General features: G+C 43.0%; 1 protein-coding gene and 1 pseudogene across 26 annotated transcripts in view; one reads left to right on the top strand and one right to left on the bottom strand.

Moving 5' to 3' along the window:
* Window positions 1-25,039, top strand: part of BICD1 (BICD cargo adaptor 1) — a 274,492-nt gene that overhangs the window by 106,828 nt on the left and 142,625 nt on the right. For 22 of the 26 annotated variants that reach the window (XM_055280140.2, XM_055280136.2, XM_055280130.2 and 19 more), the window contains exon 2: window positions 4,077-4,289. In XM_055280140.2, coding sequence (XP_055136115.1) covers window positions 4,077-4,289 — 213 coding nt within the window. The other 4 variants (XM_063639209.1, XM_055280145.2, XM_055280144.2 and 1 more) reach the window with 4 other exon arrangements.
* Window positions 14,468-15,381, bottom strand: LOC129481954 (WW domain-binding protein 2-like; annotated as a pseudogene).

Below are 25,039 nucleotides of genomic sequence, written 5' to 3'. Positions count from 1 at the left end.
TTTAAATCAAGGGTAGAACAATAAATTCACTTGCTCTTAAGACTTTAGGGGTTGTTTTAGCTGCCAAGAGAGCATTGCCTGTGTGCTGCGAAAAACACAAGAGCCACAGAATGGCCAAAGTATTGCTTTTACTCAGGCAGAGTGAAGAAAAGGGCCCCGTGACAGACATTTCCAGTTTCCTGTACATAGAAATGGGGAAACAGTTGTGGGAAAAAAAAAAAAAAAAGCCAGCTGGGGTTCTTGACACACAGTTCATGCTAATTTTAAATTGTACTAATACTTGACTGTATAGTGAGGGGTCCTTCGCAGGATGATGATCTGTTGAAGACTCAGCAGGCCACTGTGGGGAGAGGGAGAGAGCCTGTGAGAACCTTCCCCTCCAGAGGCCTTTTAATGGATACTGAATTCAGAATTGACCTCACAGAATCGGATCATTACTGATGCAGGAGCAAAGTCAACATCATCTGCAAAGATAATTTCTCATCTATTCATGAGTACCTGTGCTTATCACCACATCTGGAAATCTGACTACTCAAATAAGAATTTCTGTCGAGAGACTGAACAAGCCAGGCACCAGGAATATTTTACTCTGTAGGTACAGATGGACATCGATACTGGAGTATTTCTGTCTCATTGATGCTTAGGGACCATCTTTTGATTTTGATCCATATCAAGATTCTAAGGTAGTTTAACTAAGACATGGGTTTTCAATGTTTTTTTGTTTTTGTTTTTGTTTTAATTTCTGTTTCTGTGAGTGTAACTTAGGGAGGAGTACCAGCTTGTTTTTTATAAGTTGTTTCTTACAATGATTAACACATACCTTTTCTGCCTTAAAGTTTATTACAAATGTGAAACTAAGTTTCACAGGTTAATTCCAGCCTAATCTTTTCATAGATGATAGCATAGTCCAGAAGCAATATGCTGTGACATTTTATTTTATTTTATTTTTGAGACAGAGTCTCCCTCTGTTGCCCAGGCTGGAGTGCAGTGGCACAATCTCAGCTCACTGCAACCTCCGTCTCTCAGGTTCAAGTGTTTCTTTTTTTTTTTTTTTTTTTTTTTTTGAGACAGAGTCTCGCTCTGTCGCCCAGGCTGGAGTGCAGTGGCTCAATCTCGGCTCACTGCAAGCTCTGCCTCCCGGGTTCACGCCATTCTCCTGCCTCAGCCTCTCCGAGTAGCTGGGACTACAGGCGCCCGCCACCACGCCCGGCTAATTTTTTGTATTTTTAGTAGAGACGGGGTTTCACCGTGGTCTCGATCTCCTGACCTCGTGATCCGCCCGCCTCGGCCTCCCAAAGTGCTGGGATTACAAGCGTGAGCCACCGCGCCCGGCCGGGTTCAAGTGTTTCTCCTGCCTCAGCCTCCTGTGTAGCTGGGTCCACAGGCACACACCACCATGCCTGGCTAATTTTTGTATTTTTAGTAGAGACAGGGTTTTGCCATGTTGGCCAGGCTGGTCTCGAACTCCTGACCTCAGATGATCTGTCTCCCACCTCTGTCTCCCAAAGAGCTGGGATTACAGACGTGAGCCACCGCGAACAGCCCCCAGTGTATTATATGAGAGGGTACATGATGTCAGTATGTCTCATTGCTGTTGATCTAAGTTTTGGTCACTTAGATAATGTGGTGTCTACCAGGTTTCTCCACTGCAAAGTTACTGTTTTTCCCATTAGAATTGATAAGTACTTTGGGGGGAGATGCTTTAAGACTCTGCAAACATCCTGTTTCTCATCATACTTTTGCCCATTAATTTTAGATTCTGTTGATGATTCTTACCTGTAACAATTATTAGTGTTTGCTAAATGATGATACATTTTATTTCCATCATTCCTTCTGTATTATTATAATTCTACTGTAAGGAAGAGCTGTTCTTTCTTCTGCCATTTATTCATTTATTATGTTAATGTGGATATATAATTAGTTACTATAATTTTTTTCTCGAAATATCTCAGATTTGGCCATTGGAAGCCCCTTCAGACAGGCTCCTGTCTCCTTTTGACATATCCCCATCATCTTTTAAATGCATTTTGTAACTCTGGCATCACAAGATTATTTTTTTGCTCCAGCCCTAGAATCAGTAACTTCTCCAAAGACCCTAGTTCTTTTTACTGGAGACTGGTATTTAGAAACAAAATCTGGGTGCTGGATATGCTCATTGCTACTGGTATATCATTGCTTCTAGGCCCTCTCAGCTTACAGTGCTAGGAAATAATGTGTCTGTATATAGACATATGTGAACACGTTTCTCTCTCCCTCTCTCTCCATATCCATATACCTATGAATATCTACCTATTAAAAACAATAAGTTTATCTACTTATTGATACTTCCACTTACAACTCAATACCACTAGTTTCCTTTTAGATCTCTTTTTCCGTGGCTTTTTCTCCAACAGTTAGAAACCTGGCATTCATTATCTACAATATATTTACTTATTTGCTCAACCCTAGTATATATGTAAAGAAGTTTCAGAACTGTGATTCCCATAATCTCTATGAGAAACAAGTTTACCAACAAGACTATATAGCCTCCGGGTACAGTCCTTTTTGTCTTTAGTCTTAAGGTATATAATAAAAGTACTGGTTTCCAAAATTAGGTTAGATATTTTCTTTCTTACCTCTTTCGTGGTGGCTGTTGTTTTTCGCTTGTAATACAGCTAGGTTCTTTCGTTACTGTTTGTGTTCCATTTTAGGTTCCCCCAACTCTGAGAGGTTGGTTTTAATTATTCTTTATTTGGGGGATGTGAAACATGACGATAGTTCTTAGAGTCAGAACTCTGTGAAAAGGGGCCGGGCACGGTGGCTCATGCCTGTAATCCCAGCACTTTGGAAGGCCGAGGCGGTTGGATCACTTGAGGTCAGGAGTTTGAGACCAGCCTGGCCAACATGGTGAAACCCCTTCTCTACTAAAAGGACAAAAATTAGCTGGGCGTGGTGGTGGGTGTCTGTAATCCCAGCTACATGGGAGGCTGAAGTAGGGGAACTGCTTGAACCCAGGAGGCGGAGGTTGCAGTGAGCCGAGATCGTACCACCGCATTCTATCCTGGGTGGCAAGCTAGACTCCGTCTCAAAAAGAAAAAAGAACTGTGTGAAAAGGCATTTCAGAAAAGTGTCATTCTACCTCATGTCTTCTGTCACATTTCAGTCTCCCATTTTTGCCACCCACCCTGTAAGTAACCAGTTTAGTTTCTACTTTTTCTCCTGTATTTCTTTTTGCACAAATAAACAGACACATATATGTTTTCTTATACAGAGATGATATTCAGTGTCTTTTTTTTGTGGTACTGGGCAATTTAAATGCTGTTTGGTAATTTTAATTCTTAAGGATACTGTTTATAATTGGTCTGTCCTTACTGCCAATGTATTAGAAAGTACATTAAATGATCGTTTTCTTTTTTGTAAAATATTTGTGGGATTTTTTTAAAAATGAAGGTGACATGAATTTTGATGGGCTTATTAACACTGAGCTATTTCTTGATAAGAGTTGTCTAAAAAAATGAGAACATATGCCAGGCGCAGTGGCTTATGCCTGTAATCCCAGCACTTTGGGAGGCCGAGGTGGGCGGATCACAAGGTCAGGAGATCGAGACCATCCCGGCTAACAGGGTGAAACCCCGTCTCTACTAAAAATACAAAAAAAATTAGCCGGGCGTGGCGGCGGGCGCCTGTAGTCCCAGCTACTCGGGAGGCTGAGGCAGGAGAATGGCATGAACCCGGGAGGCGGAGCTTGCAGTGAGCCGAGATTGCGCCACTGCACTCCAGCCTGGGCGACAGAGCGAGACTCCGTCTCAAAAAAAAAAAAAAAAAAAAAAGAACATAAAGCAAGTAACAATGTTTTTCAAGTTTTCTCTAATGCATTACATCTTTTTTCGCAAGATATTTTAAAATTTTATTTTTCCTTATTAAGTGAATTGAATTATTTCAAGCATCAGTGAGAACTGCTAGACTGTTATATTTCGGGGGTCTTGCAGAGTAGCTTTTCTTACACATATAAGCAGAAGAAAACATTTTCCCAAGTCTTAAAAGAGGGCTATGATGCATTTCATTGTGCACTCCTTTTCTTCCCACATACTCTGCAGGCATTTGGGCAGTCCTTCTCCATCCACCGGAAGGTTGCTGAAGATGGAGAGACTCGGGAGGAAACACTTCTGCAGGAGTCGGCATCGAAGGAGGCTTACTATCTGGGGAAGATCCTGGAGATGCAGAACGAGCTGAAGCAGAGCCGGGCTGTGGTCACTAATGTACAGGCAGAAAATGAGAGGCTCAGTGCGGTCGTGCAGGATCTGAAGGAGGTAAATAAACAAATTCCCTATGAGAGATATGTGAGAGGGAGAAATAAAGTTCTCTCCACAGCAGAGAGGAATAACACTTTTGCTTTAATCAGAGGAGCTGTATTGAGCGCGAAACTAATAATACTGAGCTAGCAACTTTTATTTTTTAGTGAAGTGATAGCTAGCTTGTTCTGAGATGAGCTTTTCTCTCTTTTATTGTTTCTTGAGAATTAAGTTTTGTATGTACTGCAGACTTGGGAATTGGCCTTACTGTTTCTGCAAAGGTATTTTAAAAATACAGTGACCTTAGCACTTCCTCCCTGCACCTGGTTTAATACAATGTGGAGAAGAACGGTTGGCTGTAATGCTCTGTATCAGCCCCAATTCCAGCTGACGGTGGTGTTGGCTCAGGACACCGCTCACAGGGAATGACAGCCTAGGCGAGTGTCCTAAGAAGTCTTTGAGTCTGGTGATGCAGATCCCCAAACGATTTTTCTGGTTATAGAGAAGGCAGCAAATTATGGCTGGTATGAATTAGGTCAGGGAGTCTCTCTTGCTGTGTGAGTGTTGAGCATCCACCAAACTCACTATTCCTTATTAGCTTTTGCAAGGCAGCATCACCTGCCGTATCATTTTCAAACTGGCAGAGTCATCCTTTAGTGGAGGGGTGATGTCGGAAACAGAGATAGCCAAAAGTAGCTTCATCCGTCAAACCCCTGTAAGAACATTTTTGGAAGCTATATTCAGTCATTCACTCCGTGTTTTGATATGAAAGCTATGGAAGAGACGCAGACGTCCTCTAACTCCTACACCAATGCAGTGATGATTGACAGGTCCAAAACCAAATGGGCTCACTAGTTGAGCATTTTAGTGGTAGAAATATGTAGGATGAAAATATTCTTCCATGTTGTAAAATATAAGAGAAGCAATCCACATTTGAAATAAGTGACATATTACAAATAAGGCTTCACTATTATAAGATATAAGTTGTCTAGAATTTATTGGAATTTTCTAGGTAATTTACATTCACACATGTCCATATTACAATGAACTAAATGAATACTGACAGCAAGGTTTCTGGTTTACTTATTTCATTATCTTTGGATATGCCCAAATATAGCAATATGACTTGTGAAGACAGAGAAAGGATCTAATCAAGTGGAAGTCAGTGTTGAGTACTAAGAAGAAGATGAGACAGTTTTCAGGATACCAGGACCTCCTCATTTCCCTGCAATGTGAACAACTGTTAAAAACACAGCTACTCTCTGGTTCCTTCTTTCTGAGACAGGGTGTCACTCTGTTGCCCAATCTGGGGTGCAGTGGCACAATCCAGCATCCACTGCAGAAGTGGACAGAGGGTCGTGTGGAGCCAAAGCCCACCATTCTGGATTAAGCAAGTCACCAAACATTTGCAGGGAGCAACCTCATTAGCCATGAGCAGCAGGGTCATGTGCCAGTTGGCAGAGAGGGTGTGGCATGGGCAACGTGAGGACCGTGTGCACACTCATGCAGGTGGTTTATGGAGAAGAATGTGACCAATGAGTCGAGTATTCTTGGTGGCCAGTTGGATGGATCCTCTGAAAGCTGCAATCCCCATTGTGTGTAGCAGCTGCAGCTGAGCCAAGAACAGCCAAGGTTGAGGATGGGGCAGGGAATCCACAGATGCTTTTCTGTGTGAGTCAACGTGGTGATGATTAATGGAGCATCCTCACTTACACAGCCACGCTTGAGGGCAGTTCCAATGAGTAGATTTATGATGCGTGGCAGAAGTTAATTAATTAAGCATGAAGTTACAAGTTAGGAATGAATGGAGGCAGCAAAAGAAAAAAAGATTTGGGGGGCCTTTCATTCAGATCAGTTCTCAAACTTGAAGGAGCATCTGAATCACCTGGAGAACTCATCAGACCATGAACATGGGGCCCCCTCCCAGAGATTCTGATTCAGTAGATCGAGGTAGGACCCAATAATCTGCATTTCTAACAAGTTCCCAGGTGATGTGGGGGCTGCTGCTCTGGAAACCACATATTAAGAACCACAAATTTCGATTTTTTGGCCTGCCCAAAGCTGAGGAAGGCTCACAACTGGGACATTGCTATAAGCACCATGATCTCCTGAATAAATCAATTGGTTGTGATTCTTCACTTTTTATGCATTTTACATAGTAGATTTGCAGTAAGAGAATAACTTGTTACATCCACGTTTAGGTCTTTTTGATCTAAAACAGCTTGAGGCACTTTAGCCTATGAATGTGTTTATTCAGATTTGTCAGGTAACTAAAAGAAAAAAAAAGTCTTGTGTTTCTTTGTCTTCTATGTGTGCCAACAATGTATTTGTTAATGTTCTTTCTGATGGGGTGAGAGCTGGTGCTATTACTATAACCCTGAGTTTTTGTTTTTAAATTTTAAGCATTTTATTTTGCTGTACCTAAGAGAATTATTATTAACATTTAGAGCTAACATAAAAGGAGAATAGGAATAAATTCTATTTTTTGGTGTATTGATCCACACTTTTAATGGTTGATATTAAGTTGAAATCTCAGATTTGATTTCCTTGTAGGCTCAGTTTTATTTTTGTACTATATGCATTAACTGATGCACAGTGATTGGAAGAGAGATCATGTAACTTAGAACAGTTATGACATGATGGACAGTGAGAAATACACAAGGATAACCAACCCAAAGCATAGTAAATGATCAGTTTGACAGATGCTGTGTGTCTAATAACTTAATTAACGGGATCGTTTTTCTTTACTGAAAGGACTCATTTCCTGTTTTCGTAGGATTGTTGGTCCTGGCAAAGATGTGTGTGTGCGCATATATGTTGGGTGCAGTGTGAAAGATTTACCCGTGCGTGTGTGTGTGTGATTTCAATGTCAAATTCTCTTCCATAAATAGTAGTTACAGGATAGTATGGTGGAAAATGGAAAAATTGCTGAATTAGGTATTAGAAAATCAATATTCTAGTCAGCTCTGCTGAAAGTTTTAGTATTAAATTCATGATATTTGTAAAAGTTATATTAAGATTATATTGATATAGAGTAAATACATAATAAACATAAGCAATTATCATTAATAATGTTCTGCATACTCCAAAAATATCATTGACAATATAACTCATTATGTAGATCTATATTCTTAGGGTAAAGAAACATGAGATAAATATCTCTTTGAATTTATCACCTCAAAAATTCTTTCCATTGTGTTATGAATCAGGCAGTAGAATTACTAAACATTTTTATTTCTGCCTTGACTGTTAAGAAGCTCCGGGGCTATGCTTAAGTATCAAAAACTAACCTAGATTTTTTCATCTAATTCTTACTTTTAAACGTTTTGATTAGCCTTATTGTATATATATTTTTAATGGTAAACTGTTTTAAATAATTTTATAGGCCGGGCATGGTGGCTCACGCCTGTAATCCCAGCACTTTGGGAGGCCGAGGCGGGTGGATCCTGAGGTCGTGAGTTCAAGATCAGCCTGGCCAAGATGGTGAAACCCCGTCTCTACTAAAAATATAAAAAACTTAGCCAGGTGTGTTGGTGGGCACCTGTCCCCAGCTACTCGGGAGGCTGAGGCAGAGGATTGCTTCAACTCGGGAGGCAGAGGTTGCAGTGAGCCGAGACTGCGCCACTGCACTCCAGCCTGGCGACAGAGGGCGACTCTGTCTCAAAAAATAATAATGATAATAATAATAATTCTATAAAATACAGGGAGTATAAAGAAAAACTGATCACCCAAGTCGGAGAACCAAATTAATAGTTAATCTTAACCTAATTAGGAGTTAATCCTACAGGGCCAATAATAGACAGAGTGAAGAAATCTCTGAGTTCTCTTGACCCAGCATTATTTATGGTAAGAGCATAAAGAAAGCAGATTGCTGTAGGATTTAAATAGATATTTAGTAAACAAGTTTGAATTTCATTTTTTCTATCTTCAACCTTTAGGTATAATATACTAGAAGATAGCCTAAACTTTGGGTAATATTTACTTTTATACTTATCTGTACTAAACTAAACTGAAATCCACATTAATGAAATCATAAAATAGGATAATGAAACTTAATACTGCCTAATTCTCCCAATTACTAGCTAATGTCTCAAATATAAGATATGTTAGAATTAACTGCAATATTTACAAAGTATACAAAGCAATTATGCAGTATTCCTAACCAGAATTGGTATATATGTGATAAAAAGATGTCACATAAGATAGGCCCCTTCAGGTGGAATGTAGAAGATTGGAGTTATCAAGTGAATTATCGACCTTAGTAGAGAGTAAGCCTATAATTTAAAGTGAAAATAACAACATTTACTGAGTGCCAGACACTGTTCTAAATACCTTATGTGCCTTAACTACTGAATCTTTCTAACAACCCTACTGAGGCAGTTCCTATTATATTATACCCCTATTTTACTGATGGGGCACATGGATCAAAGAGAGGTCGGATCACTTGTCCAGAGCACATGGGTACCAAGTGACAGGCCATGATCTGAACTCGGGAACACTGGCCCTGATGTGCTATTCTTTGCCATGTCACCGTAGCTCCCAAGAGCACAGGTTTCCCTCTTCCGAACCCTGCTTCAAGCTAATGAAATTTCTAGAAAAGTATATGAAGTTTTAATACGATAGCTGCTGTGGTCTGAATGTGCCCCTTTTAAATTCATGCACTGAAACTTAATCATCAATGTGATAATATTAAGAGGTCGGGCCCTTAGGAGGTGAATGAGATTAGCGACTTTATATAAGGGCTGGAGGGAGCTAGCTAGGCCTTTTGGCCCTTTTGTCCTTTCCAGTATATGAGGACAAGGCATTCATCCTCTCCGGAGGACACAGCAACAAGGTGCCATCTTGGGTGCAGAGAGCAGCCCTCACCAGACACTGAACCTGCCAGCACCTTAATCTTAGATCTTCAGCCTCCAGAACTGTGATCAATAAATTTGTGTGTTTTTAAAAATTCTTCTTCAACAAGGTTTCTTCTATAAGGTTATTTTGTCTATGTTGAAAATCTATTTTTTAGTTTACTTTACCTTTATCAATGATCTTCGCTAGATCTGCTGGATCACCTGGTGCCTCAGTTAAAGACATCAGCACTTGCTACTTCACCTTGCACTTTATGTTATGGAGATGGCTTCTTTCCTTCAACCTCATAAACTAACCTCTGCTAGTATCAAACTTTTCTTTTGCAGCATTCTCACCTCAGCCTTCATAGAATTGAAGAGAGGCATCTGGGTGTGGTGGCTCACGCCTGTAATCCCAGCACTTTGGGAGGCCAAGGCAGGCAGACCATCTGAGGTCAAGAGTTCGAGACCAGACTGGCCAACGTGGTGAAACCCCTTCTCTACTAAAAATACAAAAATTAGCTGGGCATGGTGGCGAATGCCTGTAGTGCCAGCTATTCGGGAGGCTGAGGCAGGAGAATCGCTTGAACCTGAGAGGCAGGGGTCGCAGTGAGCCGAGATCACGCCACCGCACTGGAGCCTCAGTAACAGAAAGAGACTTTGTCTCAAAAAAAAAAAAAAAAAGAATTAAAGAGAGCGCTTGCTGTGGCTTAGGCTTTGGCTGGTTTGATCTTCTATCCAGACCTTTCTGCATGTCAGAAATGAGGCTGTTTCGCTTTCTTATCATTCATGTGTCAATGGAGCAGCACTTTGAATTTTCTTCAGAAACTTTTCCTTTGCATTCACAATTTGGCTAACTCAGCTAACTCAACTTGGCTAATTTGGCATATGCTTAATCATTTCTTCCTTTCCTTGAAAGTACGATTCTTTCACTTGGACACTTAGAGGTCACTGTGGGGTTATTAATTGGCCTAATTTCAATATTGTCTTATGTCAGGGATGGGGAATGGCCGGTCAGTGGAGCAGTCAGAACACACACGTTTATGGGTTAAGTTTGCTGTCTTATATGGATGTGGTTCATGTCAATATAACAGATAAAATAATAATAAAAAGCTTGAAATATTGCAAGAATTACCAAAATGTGACACAGACACACAAAGTGAGCACATACTGTTGGAAAACTGGCACCAATAGATATGCTCAGTGCAGAGTTGTCAGAAACCTTCAATTCGTAAAAAAAAAAAAACAAAAAAAAAAAAACCAAAAACCAGAAAACAAAAACCCTGCAAAGCTCAATAAAACTAATCACAATAAAATAAGATATGCCTGTCTTTGATACATAGGAGGTTTGGTAATAGTGTGAAATTAGAAATCAGGAACTCTGGGCCGGGCATGGTGGCTCACGCCTATAATCCCAGCACTTTGGGAGGCCAAGGTGGGCGGATCATGAGGTCAAGAGATCGAGACCATCCTGGCCAACATGGTGAAACCCCGTCTCTCCTGAAAATACAAAAATTAGCCAGGCATGATAGCATGCACCTGTAGTCTCAGCTACTCGGGAGGCTGAGGCAGGAGAATTGCTTGAACCCAGGAGGCGGAGGTTGCAGTGAGCTGAGATGGCACCACTGCACTCCAGCCTGGCAACAAAGCGAGACTCTGTCTCAAAAACAAACAAACAAAAAACAGAAATCAGGAACTCTGAGTTCAGGTCCTAGCTCAGCCATTTTACCAGTTGTGTGATTAAACCTCTCATTTCCTGTATAAACATTATAGTACTAACCTCATGATTTTTATGTAGATAAAGTGAGATGTTTTCCATGAAAGTGTCTTATAAGAAATAGAGGACTTTGTAAATGGTATTTACTGTTTCAAAGTTTGGTTGTCAGACTTATTCACACAGGAAAACAGAAGCTCTATCGGAGCAGCATAGGAGGCCCCAGCACCATCCGACAGTAGCATGAAGTCATGGCTGACATCCTGACACCAAGAGAGGAAATGGAACACGCATTTATAAAGAGGAGAGCCATCTAGGTGTCTTCCTATCACTACAAACACCCTTTCATATCTGGCTAGTCCATGAAAAAATCCTTGCATTATTACCTAGTACAACATTGGATGTTCTTGCCGATGACCCGAATCATAAGGGAAAAATTGAATTATTTAATGTATCCAGTGAAAAGCAAAGTGTTTCTTACGGTCTCTGATGTTTCCTTCTGGGTAATTGGTCATTGGGAGCTGTGGTTACACATAGCTGAGTGAAGCTGACACTTCTCTGAAGGCATGGCTTGGTCCTAGCTGTCATGTTTTCTGTTTCCTGGCCTGTCCCTATCTCTCTCCTCCTCTCCATACTTGTTGGGAATGGACCTCATACCTCTCTGGAATAATGCAGTACACCAAACAGCGAAGAACTGTTGTTGTTTTTAACTGATAATAATATCATAGCTAACATTTATTGAGCTCACCATATGCCAGGTATGAAGCTTAGCACTTTACTACATTCATTATTGCATTTAATTCTCTCAACAAACTTGCAGCACATATGCGATTCCACAGGAGAGAGCTATATTTCTTTTGGTTGAAAAGTTCTTTCTAATGCTTGCTGAGCTACAGTAAACAAATATGTCTATTAATGCCATTGGGAATTTGAAAGCAAAGTCTTAACAAAATATAGACAATTCATTTTTGAATAATTGTAATTTGATTATCCTTTTGGGGGAAATCAGATTAACAAAATGGATTTGTTCGTAAGGATTAGTTTGCAATTCAGGCTCACAGAATTTGTGTGTGTGTGTGTATACAGTTGTATCAATTTTATTTTATTTTATTGAGGTGGAGTCTTGCTCTGTCACCCAGGCTGGAGTGCAGTGGTGCAATCTCGGCTCACTGCAACATCCACCTGCCAGATTCAAGTGATTGTCCTGCCTCAGCCTCCTGAGTAGCTAGGATTACAGGCGTGCACCACTACACTTGGCTAAATTTTGTATTTTTAGTAGAGACAGGGTTTCACTATGTTGGCCAGGCTGATCTCGAACTCCTGACCTCAAGTGATCCACTCACTAAAGTGCTGGGGTTACAAGTGTGAGTCACTGCGCCTGGCCACTTCCATGAATTTTAACTCGTAAATAGATTCATATAGCCACAGCCACTATCAGGAGGCAGACCAGTTTCACCACTTCAGAAATCTCCCTTGGTCAGTTCTACTCTTTGTAGTCAGAGCCACTCCCACCTCAGCCTCTGATAACCAATGATCTATTCTCTATTACTATAGTTTTGTTTTATTTTTTCTTTTCAGGAATGTAATATAAGTGGAATAAAACAGTATGTAACCTTTTGAGATTGGGTCCTTTCTTTCAGCAAAATGCCTTTGAGAGTCATGTAAGTTGTTACATGTGTCAATAGTTTGTTCCTTTTTATTGCTGAGTATTATTCTGCTGTATAGATATATTGTGGTTGCATTAATCAGTTCACCTACTGAAGAACATTTGAGTTATTTTCAGATTTTGGCGATTATGACTAGAGCTTCTATAAGCATTCATGTACACTTACGTTTTTGTGAAGTTTTCATTTTTCTAGAGTAAATACTTAGGAGACTGGGAATACTAGGTCATATGGTAAGTGTTTGGTTAAGTTTTCCAGAGCAGCTGTACCATTTTGCTTTCCCATTAGCAATGCGTAAAAGTTCCTGTTGCCCCTATTCTTTCCAGCCCTTGGTATTTGACAGTTCTTTTTTTTTTTTATTTTCTTTTTTAGACGGAGTTTTGCTCTTGTTGTCCAGGCTGGAGTGCAATGGCGTGATCTCAGCTCACTGCAACTTCCTCCTCCCGGGTTCAAGTGATTTTCCTGCCTTAGCCTCCCGAGTAGCTGGGATTACAGGCATGGGCCACCACACCCGCCTAATTTTTCTATTTTTAGTAGAGATGGGGTTTCACCGTTGTTGGCCAGGCTGGTCTCAAACTCCTGGCCTCAGGTGATCCACCCACCTCGGCCTCCCAAAATGCTGAGATTTCAGGCGTGAGCCACCACGCCCGGCCTTGACAGTATTTTTAAAATTTTAGCAACTCTAATAGGTGTGTAGTAATATCTCATTATGGTTTTAATTTGCATTTCACTATTGACTAAGAATATTGAACATCTTTTCATGTGCTTGTTTGCCTTCCATGTATTCTCTTTGGTATAGTGTCTTTTCAAGACTTTTGCCTGTTTTTAATTGGGTGTTTCTTTTCCTAGGTAAGTTTTTTTGTTTTGTTTTATTTATTTGCTTGCTTTGAGACGGAGTCTCGCTCTGTCACCCAGGCTGGAATGCAGTGGCATGATCTCGGCTCACTGCAGCCTCCACCTCCCGGGTTCAAGCGATTCTCCTGCCTCAGCCTCCTGAGTAGCTGGGACTACAGGCACATGCCACCATGCCTGGCTAGTTTTTGTATTTTTAGTAGAGACAGGGTTTCACCATGTTGGTCAGCTGGTCTCAAACTCCTGACCTCAGGTGATCCACCTGTCTCTGCCTCCCAAAGTGCTAGAATTACAGGCGTTAGCCACCACACCTGACCTATTTTTAAATTTTATATTAATATATTAACTGGATTTTTGTCGAATAGAGAATTCTCTTGAAATAACCATCTCCTCACTTCACACTCAGTCTGGGAAAAAATGAGAGCAAATTTCAGTGCATCCAGGGAGCGTATCACCACCCAGGCGTGAAGCTTAGAGGGAGAGTGCAGGCTGAGTGGCCAGCAGGCCATGGGCATCCCACAGGGCCAGGCCAGGCCCCAGGCCTCAGCGACCCTTCTCCCAGCCCACCTAGTGGCCCTCAAATTCATGATGGGACAGACATGCCTTCTCCTGTCCCAGTTGAGAAGCCCCTTCTGGACGGAAGGGAGAGGAGAAAAGCCACAGGAAAGAAATCCCAGAAACGCTAGCAGGCAAGTACAGGGGCTTCCTCCCCAGCTGCGGTGACCTTGCTCCTGACAACACCCAACCCCTGGAGGTCTTCGCCAGTGTGCCTGGGGCTGGAGCCTGGCTGGGAAGGGAATGTGGGCTCACGGTGTCTGGATGGTGGCCTCCCACAGCTTGGCACAGACCAGGGGAAGACACGTGAGGAGGGCCTGGGGAGGTCCTCGGGGAAGACACAGCTCAGGAGGTTGAGTGTGAAGTGGCTGCCAGACCAAGGGAGCTGGATGGACTGTGAAGGAGGAGGTGGCTGGAGGGCCCCTCCATGTAAAGCTACTAGAGCAAAAATAGAACAAGGGGGACACCCGTGCCCCAGAGGACAGCCCTAAAGATTGTAACAGGGAGCACAGCTGAGCAGCGCCCTGGATTCTGAGCTAGTGTGGGAAGCTGGGGGGCACCTCTCCAGAGGCCAGGGGCCTCTCTCTTCCTTCATCACCAGTTGCTGGTAACTTTACAGTCAGACTTGGAGGAGGAACAAAGCCCTCCGTCGCCTCCCCTAGCCTCCGATGCTGCCCCAAGGGGAGGGGTAGGAATGGGCAAAGAGGGTGGGAAACAGGGAGGTGGGAGGGGGTCTACTGGGTCTTCTTATTTTCAGAGGAGGAGACTGTAATACTGTAGTGGCAGAGGCTGGTTCCTAGGTATGTAGGTGTTGTGTGGTTTGCCTGGCACTGACAACTGCTTCTGCAGCTCTGGCTTTGGCTGCCAGAGCAGAGGGGCCAATGGGGCCACTGGCCAGAGGTTCCATGAGCCCAGATAGGGCAGTGGCAGGGATTGCAGGCATCCCATAGATCCATCCACCATGGGAGGTCCTGGATAGAACTCAGATGGGGACTGTGGGTTGGGGCAGCCAGGAGGGCAAAGGTACGTTCCATTGGCGACTGGCAGAGGAAAGACATAGGCTCTGTTGGGTATGTAAGAGTACCCATAGGCTCCGTTGGGGGCCTCGCCCCTGGAGGCTCGAAATGCCACCTGGAGCATTCATTGTCCAAACTGCTGTAAGGTTAACTTGTGTGAAGCCCAGCCCTCCCAGCCATCTCCCGCTTCACCCTTCACTGTTCTTTTGAAGTAGTTTGCAGCAAACAGGCTAGTTGATCTCACAGTCCTTCATCAGATGAAAAGGCATCACGAAGGCCTCATGGAGTTCTTCTTCTCGGACAGAAAGATGACCAGTAAGGGGTAAGGTAGACGAAGCCTTTCTTGGTCCCTTTGAAGGACTCTGGCACATTCTTCATGTCACTGAATGTAAGTTCCACATGGACGTAGGACATTAGGATGCTCTTGGTGTTCTTGATCACTCTGCCACCCTTTGAGTGATTCTTGTTGAGCACCATGGTCTCTTGGCAAGGGGTCCTAAGACTCTCGATGCAGGGCCTTGAGTTCGTTTTTGCGTAAAGGAGTTGGTTTAGATGGAGATTCTTCTTTTTGGCGTATAAATGTCCAATTGTGCGTTTGTTGAAAAGACTGCCCTTTCTCCATTGACCTGCCTTGCACTTTTGTCAAAATTTATTGGCCGCGTTTGTGTAGGTCGATTTCTGGAATCCGTATTCTGCTCTATTGATCTGTGTGTCTACCCTTCCACCAATACACACTGTCATGAAGTCAGACAGGTAACAGGAAGCCAGAGCGTGTAGGGCCTTGTAGACCGTTGAAAGGATTTAGGCTTTTATCTTCAGTGACATGAGAAGCTACAGGAAGGTGTTGGACAAAGGAGTAACCTGACTTTATTGAGGCAAGGGTAGGAATGTGAGGTTACTGCAGTCATCCAGATATGCACAAATGCTGGTTTGGACCAGGATGATGGGTAGAAGTGGTGAAAAGTAGTCATATTCTGAATAATTTTTGAGAGTGGCCCCAACGGGATTTTCTAATGGGTTGAATGTAGAGAATGAGAGATAGGTATGAGAAAAGAACTCTAGTCTGAGGGTTTAGCTTCACCAACGTGAAAAATGGAGTTATCAGTTGAGATGGGAAAACCTTCAAATGAAGCATATTTTAGGAAGGAAGGTCAGAAGTTCAGTTTTGAACATGTTAAGTTTTAAATTTCTATTAGAGGTCCACCTGTGGACGTTGAGTGAGTAGCGGGTGTTAAGGGCTAAGAGCTTGGGAGAGAGGTCTGGGAATGGAGGTATACATTTTGGATCCTGGCCGGGCGCCTGGGATCGTGCCTGTGATCCCAGCACTTTGGGAGGCTGAGACGAGCGGATTACTTGAGGCCAGGAGTTTGAGATGAGCCTGGCTAACATGACGAAACCCATCTGTACTAAAAATACAAAAAATTAGCCGGGCATGGTGGTGTGTGCCTATAATCCCAGCCACTCAGGAGGCTGAAGCAAGAGAATTGCTTGAACCCGGGAGGTGGAGGTTGCAGTGAGCCGAGATCACGCCACTGCACTCCAGCCTTGGCAACAGAGCAAGACTCCATCTCAAAACAAAAACAAAAACAAAAACAAAAAAGTTTTGGATCCATCAGTAGATAGAGGCTGCGTAAGGCCGTGGCGTTGGTGAAATCACCAAGGGCAGCTATATAGAGAGAAAAGGGCAAGCACTGAGCCCTGGGTCACTGCAGCAGTGAGAGGTGGGGGACAAAAAAAGAAACCGGTAAAGGAGACTAAAAAATAGTAGTGAGGTAGAAAGAAGGTAGACAATGCTTTCTGAGAGCCAAATAAGAAAATGATATCCAGGAAGTAAATGATCAACAGTGCGGATGCTGCTAACAGGTCAAACAAGACAAGGACATATATTGACCATTGGGTTTAGCAACAAGGGGTCATTGGTCACCTCAGCGAGAGAAGTTTCCATAGAGTGTTGGGAGAAAAAGGCTGAGGATAGTAGGTTTAAGAGAGAATAAAAGGAGAAGAATTGTAGGCAGAGAATAGAAGCGTTTTTCATGGAGTCTGTTTGCAAATAGGACCAAAGAAATGAGGAGGCAGCTAGGGGACGAGATGGGCTCACGTGCAAGTTGTTGGGTTTTGTTCCTTTTTAAGATGGAAGAAGTAACATTTGTGAATGCTAATGGCCATGACCCCATAAAGTGGGAAATTTTAATGATGTAAGAAGAAAAGAGAAGAAAGCCCAGAGCAATTGATTTCCTTGAGTAAAGGAGAAAGGGATGGAATCTAGTACAAAAATGGAGGGATTGCCCTTAGAAGGAGCTAGAAAATTTAATATATGGTAACGCTTGGAAAAGCAGAACACGTGGATGCTCACTTGCATGTGAGCCCATCTCGTCCCCTAGCTGCCTCCTCATTTCTTTGGTCCTGTTTGCAAACAGCCTCCATGAAAAACGCTTCTATTCTCTGCCTGCAATCCCTCTCCTTTTATTCTCTCACATGGGTAGATGTGAGTGAAGCAAGTCCTCTTCAGTCTGCTTCCATTTCCTCACTGCGGTGGAAGCAAAGTCAGCAGCTGAGAGGGAAGGTAGGGGAGGGGCTGAGATTTGAAGGGACAAAAATGGGCGATGATCACCCGGGAGAGTGAACCACAGGACTCATGGGAGTGAGTGCCTGCCACAGGAGAGAAGATCCCTTGAAAAGAGGAATTCAAGGGCTGGATGCAGTGGCTCCTGCCTGTGATCCTAGCACTTGACGAGGCTGAGATGGAAGGATCGCTTGAGCCCAGGAGGTCAGGACTGCAGTGAGCCAAGGTCACACCACTGCACTCCAGTCTAGGCAACAGAATGAGACCCTGTCTCAAATAAATAAATAAATAAGCAAATAAATAAATAGGAGTTCAAGAATTGAGATCATCTGTGTGGGTGTTGAGAATGCCAGGAATTAAGACCAGAAATTCTAGAGATGTTGGCAATGGCAATGAGAAATGAAGGGGAATGAGTTGGTGTTTGGTAGGTAACGGTAGCAGTGCTGGATAGTGGATGATAGAATCTGGTGACATGAGGTTTCAACCACAGAAGTTTTAGAGAGGAGAGGAGAATGCTCTGAAAGCAGCCATGTGGAGCAGAAGCAGCACCTGTCTCACCTCACCTTCCAGACATGTGGAGCAAAAGGGGCATCTGTCTCAGGCCCAGAGGCATGGGAGTGAAATAGCACTTCAGAGGGTTGCAGGGGAAACAGTGTCCCCAAGGGAGAGTCAGGTTTCTGTTAAAGGAAGGTGCATTATGCACATCTGTGAAATTACCATGATGACTGCTGTCATCTCATCTGCTCATAGAACCAGGCAATATTGATTGGTCATAAAATGCATGCATTATTTTAAGGAGCATGGACATTTAATTTCTCTTTTTATGGACTGGAAGTAATTTTTTCCGTGATTTGGAAAGTGATATTATTTGTCAATGAGAAATAATACAATAGCTTTTTAATATTTCACAAAATGATGTCAGTTGCTCTTTATTAAAAAATATCTTTAGCCTTTTTGAGGTTATTTTGGGGAGATAATAAGGACAGGCATCTCCATAATCCCAAATATTTGGGAGAAAACTTCAAAAATTAAAGCGTATTTAGGCTGAGCATGGTGACTCATGCCTGTAATCCCAGCACTTTGGGAGGCCAAGGTGAGCAGATCACTTAAACCCAAGAGTTTGAGACCATCCTGGGCAGCATGGCAAAACTCTGTCTCTACAAAAAATACAAAAATTAGCAGGGCATGGTGGCGTGTCCCTGTAGTCCCAGATACTCAGGAGGTTGAGGCTGCAGTGAGCTGTGATCATACCACGGCACTCCAGCCTGGGTGACAGAACAAGACCCTGCCCCCTACCCCCTCCTCCAAAAAAAGCATATTTAAATATTCCTGTAATCCAAATGTTGAACATAATTTGGACACAGCGTTAAAATGGTACCAATTCTTTTAATTCGTGACTGCTTTATTTCTGCATTAGACAATAAGAAGGGGCCGACATTTCTGGCCTGATATGACAGTGACATCAACCTCTTGTGTAGTAGCCTGTCATTAAGCCAGTGCCAAATGGAAAATTAAATGGGAAATGGCAGAGAGCATTGCCCAGGACATACTGTAGAAATGGCAACTCTGGCACTGACATAGGTTTAAAAAAATTATGTTTTAAAAGTAATCTTGCTTGGAGGCCAAGGCGGGCATATCACTTGAGGTCAACAATTCGAGGCCACCCTGGCCAATATGGTGAAACCCCATCTGTACTAAAAATATAAAAGTTAGGTAGGCATGGTGGCATGCACATGTAACCCCAGCTACTCTGGAGGCTGAGACAGGAGAATCACTTGAACCCAGGAGGAAGAGGTTGCAGTAAGCTGAGATTGTGCCATTGCACTCCAGCCTGGATGACAGAGCAAGACTCTGTCTTTAAAAAAAAAAAAAAAGTAGTCTTACACATTCCCTTTACTGTTTTTCAAGGTCATTATATTTTTATCTGTTATTGTTCACCATTTAAAAATAAGCAGTGGAAAGCAGCCTACTTTTTAAAATGTAGAACTCGTATGGTGTACTTAGCATATATATAAGGATTTCTGTCCTCTCTCTTGCCTCCCTCCCTCCCGTTCTTCCGCCTTCCTCCTCCTTCGTTCCTTCCCTCCCTCCCTCCCTCCCTCCCTCCCTCTCCTTTCCTATCTTCTGAATAGGGTCAGACACCAGTTCTCTACTTCTTGGACCATAAGAATAAAGATCTGTGCACAGTCCATTTTATACATACTGATTCTTGGACTAAAAATAGCTCGATTTGGTTTCAAACTTTTTCTCTCACCCTAAGTTCAGGTTTTGTTCCCTGTGCAGCCTGGTAGGCGGGGAAGTAATGCATAGTCAGCATTCCATCTGGGATGCTTACTGGACAATTTTAATCTTTTTTTTTACATCTTGACCTCTATTTCCAAAGAACATCCCAGTTGGCAGGTCTAGCCTGATTAAGATTCCGTTCAGGCATTTAATTCTCCTAAGGGAATTTACAGCTTAATCTAACAATCAAGGATACCAGAATCTACTCAGGACTTAATTTCTTGAAGGTTATAGGAAACATATAGTTGAGCAACCTAATGAATGAGCTTAGTGATATCATAATGAATTTTTATATATAGCTCAAATTACACTTTTTAATGCATATCCCACAAAAATATTTTTAAAAACAAATACTATAGACCGAACTGGATTAGCTGTATTAGTAGATCCAAATTTAACTTTTAATTTGAATTAAGTTAGAACACTATGCATCTCATAAGACAGGCTATACATTGATTACCTAGTTAGCCAGCTTCCATATCACCACTTGTTCAGGAACATTAAAAGTACTTATTTAGAAATAGTTTTCTGATATAGTTTTGGTTTCACTAAGACAGCTTTTTAGAGAGCAAAATTAGGCAGGACGTGGTGGCTCACGCCTGTAATCCCAGCACTTTGGGAGGCTGAGGCGGGCGGATCACCTGACGTCAGGAGTTCGAGGCCAGCCTGACCAACATGGAGAAACCCCACCTCTACTAAAAACACAAAATTAGCCGGGTGTGGTGGCTCATGCCTGTAAATCCAGCTACTTGGGAAGCTGAGGCAGGAAATCACTTGAACCCAGGAGGCGGAGGTTGCGGTGAGCCGAGATTGCGCCACTGCGCTCCAGCCTGGGCAACAAGAGTGAAACTCTGTCTCAAAAAAAAAAAAAAAAAAAAAAAAGGCAGAATTATAACTAAACAGCACATTTTTTTTTTTTTTTTTTTCTGGAGTCAGAGTCTCTCACTCTGTTGCCCAGGCTGGAGTGCAGTGGCACAATTTTGGCTCACCGCAACCTCCGCCTCCCGAGCGGAGGTTAGTCAAGCAATCCTCCTGCCGCAGCTTCCTGAGTAGCTGGGACTACAGTCATGTGCCATCACACCTGAACAATTTTTGTATTTTTTGTAGAGACAGGATCACCCCATGTTGCCCAGGCTGATCTCAAACTCTTGGGCTCAAGCAGTCTGCCTGCCTCAGCCTCCCAAAGTGCTGGGATTACAGGTGTGAGCCACTGTTGCCAGCCTAAACATCTCTTCCGAGGCTATCACAGTATATACTATTCTCACAGCCTACAGTAGATTACAGACATCTAGAATATAAAAATCTGTTTCCTGATAGGTTTGGCACACAATATTCCTACAGTTCTTTGAGAACATATATTTTAACAGAGTGACAATATTTACAGGCAGAATTACTCATGTGTCTTATTGTAGCTTACACGAGAGTGTGTCTGTCTAAGAATGGGATAGAGGTTGGTCTGTAAAAACAGGTGGCCCACAAGCTTTCTTGGATAGTTAACTCAGTAGTTAGAATGAAGGATGTAAAATAACCTATCAGGATAACACCTGCTCTCTTGCCCTCAACGATTAATGATAGTGAAACTAGGCCTGGAGAGGAATAAAAATCTTGTATCATCTTTGAATTAGTCTTTTGTTGGTTGTGCCTTCCAATGAAATGATGTTTCACAACCTTTTCTTCATTATCATCTCTGAAAAGATCCTTTATGGCTATTTTTTTTTTCCTAGTTGCCACAAAATTAAACACAGGCATACTGTGTCTTACTGTGCTTTGCTTTCTTGCTCTTGGCAGATATTGTGGCTTTTTTTACAAATTGAAGGTTTGTGGCACCCCTACATTGAGCAGGTCTACTGGGACCATTTTCTTTTCAACAGCGTATGATGCTCCTTTTATGTCTGTGTCACATTTTGATAATTCTTACAGTATTTCAAACTTTTTCTTTTCTTTTTTTTTTTTTTTAGAGTCTCGATCAGCCGCCCAGGCTGGAGTGCAGTGTTGCGATCTTGGCTCACTGCAACCTCCGCCTCCCAGGTTCAAGTGATTCTCCTGCCTCAGTCTCCCAAGTAGCTGGGACTATAGGTGCATGCCACCACACCCAGCTAATTTTTTTGTATTTTTAGTAGGGACAGGGTTTCACCATGTTGGCCAGACTGGTCTCGATCTCTTGACTTCGTGATCTGCCCTCCTCAGCCTCCCAAAGTGCTGGAATTACAGGCGTGAGCCACTGCACTTGGCCCAAACTTTCTCATTATTGTTATATCTGTTATGGTGATCTGTGATCACTGTCTTTGGTGTTACTATTGTAATTTGGGATGGCGTGAACTGCATCCATATAAGACTTAATTGAGGCCAGGTGCGGTGGTTCACACCTGTAATCCCAGCACTTTGGGAGGCTGAAGCAGGCAGATCATGAGGTCAGGAATTCGAGATCAGCCTGGTCAACACAGTGAAACCCTATCTCTACTAAAAATACAAAAAAAATTAGCCGGGTGTGGTGGTGCACACCTGTAGTCCCAGCTACTCGGGAGGCTGAGGCAGGAGAATCACTTGAACCCAGGAGGCGGAGGTTGCAGTGAGCCAAGATCATGCTACTGCACTCCAGCCTCAGCGATAGAGCAAGACTCCATCTCAAATAATAATAATAATAAAGACTTAATTGATACTTAATCCATAAATGTTGTAGGTGTTCTGAGTGCTCCGCCCGCTGGCTATTTCCCATCTTTCTCCTCCTCCTCAGACCTCCCTACTCCATGAGACACAACAATATTGAAATGAGGCCAACTAGTAACCCTCCGATGGCTTCTACATGTTCAAGGGAAAGGAAGAGTTGCACATCTCTCACTTTAAATCAAAACATAGAAATGATTATGCTTAGTGAGGAAGACATGTTGAAAGCCTAGATAGGTCAACAGCTAGGCCTGTTGTGCCAAACAGCCAAACTGTGAATGCAAAGCAAAAGTTCTTGAAGGAAATGAGGAGTGCTATTCCGTTGAACACACAAATGATAAGACAGTGAAACAGCCTCATTGCCGATATGCAGAAAATTTGAGTGATTCTAGATAGAAGATAAACCAGCCATAACATTCCTTTAAGCCAAAGCCTAATTCCTTTTTTCTTTTTTCTTCGGAGTCTCGCTCTGCTGCCCAGGCTGGAGTGCAGTGGCGCGATCTCGGCTCACTGCAAGCTCCGCCTCCTGGGTTCACGCCATTCTCCTGCCTCAGCCTCCCGAGCAGCTGGGACTACTGGCACCCACCACCACGCCCGGCTAATTTTTTGTATTTTTAGTAGAGACGGGGTTTCACCATGTTAGCCAGGATGGCCTCGATCTGATCTCCTGACCTCGTGATCCGCCCACCTCGGCCTCCCAAAGTGCTGGGATTACAGGCGTGAGCCACCGTGCCTGGCCACCAAAGCCTAATTCAGAGCAAGGCCCCGACTCCCTTCAATTCGCTGAAGGCTGAGAAAGGTGAGGAACCTGCAGAAGGAAAGCTTGAAGCCAACAGGTTCGTTCATGAGGTTTAAGCAAAGACACCACCTTCATAACATAAAAGGGCAAGTAAACAGCAAGTGCTGACAGAGAAGCTGCAGCAAGTTATCTAGAAGATCTAGCTGAGGTCCTTGGTGAAGTGGCTTCACCAAATAACAGATCTTCAAATGTAGATGAAACCACTTTGTATTGGAAGAAGATGCCTTCAGGCTAGGACTTTCGTAGCTGGAGAGGAGAAGTGAATGCTTCAGAGTTTCAAGGGACAGGCTTTTGTCCCTTGGGCTCTTGTCAGGGGCTAATACAGCTTATGACTTTGAGTTGAAGGCAATGCCCATTGAACATTCTAAAAATCCTAGGGCCCTTAAGATTGATACTAAATGCACTCTACCTGTACTCTGTTAATGAAACAACAAAGCCTGAATGACAGCACGTCTGTTTATAGAGTGGTTTATCAAACATTTAAAGCCTGCTGTTGAGACCTACCACTCAGAAAAAAAGGTTCCTTTCGAAATATTACTGCCCACCGACAGTGTACCTGGTACCCAAGAGCTCTGATGGTATAAGGAGATGACTGTTGTTTTCATACCTGCTAACACAACATCCACTGGGCAGCCAATGGATCCAGGAGTCATCTTGACTTTCAAGTCTTATTATATAAGAAATACATTTTATAAGGATATAGCTGCTGTAGATAGTGATTCCTCTGATGGATCTGGGCAAAGTCTGTTGAAAACCTTCTGGAAAGGATTCACCATTCTAGATACTGTTGGGAGGAGGTCAAATTATCAACATGAACAGGAGTTTCGAAGAAGTTTATTCCAAACCTCATGGTGACTTTGAGGGCTTTAAGACGTCAGTAGAGCAGGCTGGGCATGGTGGCCTATAATTCCAGCCCTTTGGAAGGCTGAGGCGGGTGGATCTCAAGCACAGAGTTCAAGACCAGCCTGGGCAACATAGCGAGACCCCATCTCCTAAAAAAGATTTTTTTTTTTTTTAAGACTTCAGTAGAGGAAGTACTTGTAAATATGGTGGAAATAGCAAGAGAACTAGCATTAAGAATGAAGCTTAAAGATGTGACTGAATTGCTGTCATCTCATGATAAAACTTGAATGGATGAGGAGTTGCTTCTTATGGATGAGCAAAGGGAATGATTTCTTGAGAGGGAATCCATTCTTGGAGAAGACACTGTGAACATTGTCGAAATGACACCATAGGATTTAGAATATCCCATAAACTTAGTTGATAAAGCAGGGGCAGGGTTTGAGAGGATCGACCGCAATTTTGAAAGAAGTTGTACTGGGAGTAAAATGCGATCAAACAGCATTGCATGCTTCGGAGAAATCTTTCTTCACTAAAGGAACAATCGGTGCGGCAAAGTTAATTTTCTTATTTTAAGAAATTGTCGGCTGGGTGTGGTGGCTCACGCCTGTAATCCCAGCACTTTGGGAGGCCAAGGTGGGCAGATCACCTAAGGTCAGGAGTTTGAGACCAGCCTGGCTAACATGCCGAAACCCCATTTCTACTAAAAATACAAAAAATTAGCCGGGCATGGTGGCGCGCCTGTAATCCCAGCTACTTGGGAGGCTGAGGCAGGAGAATTGATTGAACCTGGGAGGTGGAGGTTGCAGTGAGCCGAGATCGCGCCATTGCACTCCAGCTTGAGCAACAAGAGCAAAACTCTGTCTCAAAAAAAAAAAAAAAAACAAGGCTGGGTGCAGTGTCTCACGCCTGTAATCCCAGCACTTTGGGAGGCCGAGGCAGGCGGATCACAAGGTCAGCAGATCAAGACCATGCTGGCTAACATG

The sequence above is a fragment of the Symphalangus syndactylus genome, chromosome 5 (genome assembly GCF_028878055.3).
Source record: "Symphalangus syndactylus isolate Jambi chromosome 5, NHGRI_mSymSyn1-v2.1_pri, whole genome shotgun sequence".
Taxonomy (NCBI): domain Eukaryota; kingdom Metazoa; phylum Chordata; class Mammalia; order Primates; family Hylobatidae; genus Symphalangus; species Symphalangus syndactylus.
This window is presented reverse-complemented; position numbering and strand designations above follow the sequence as displayed.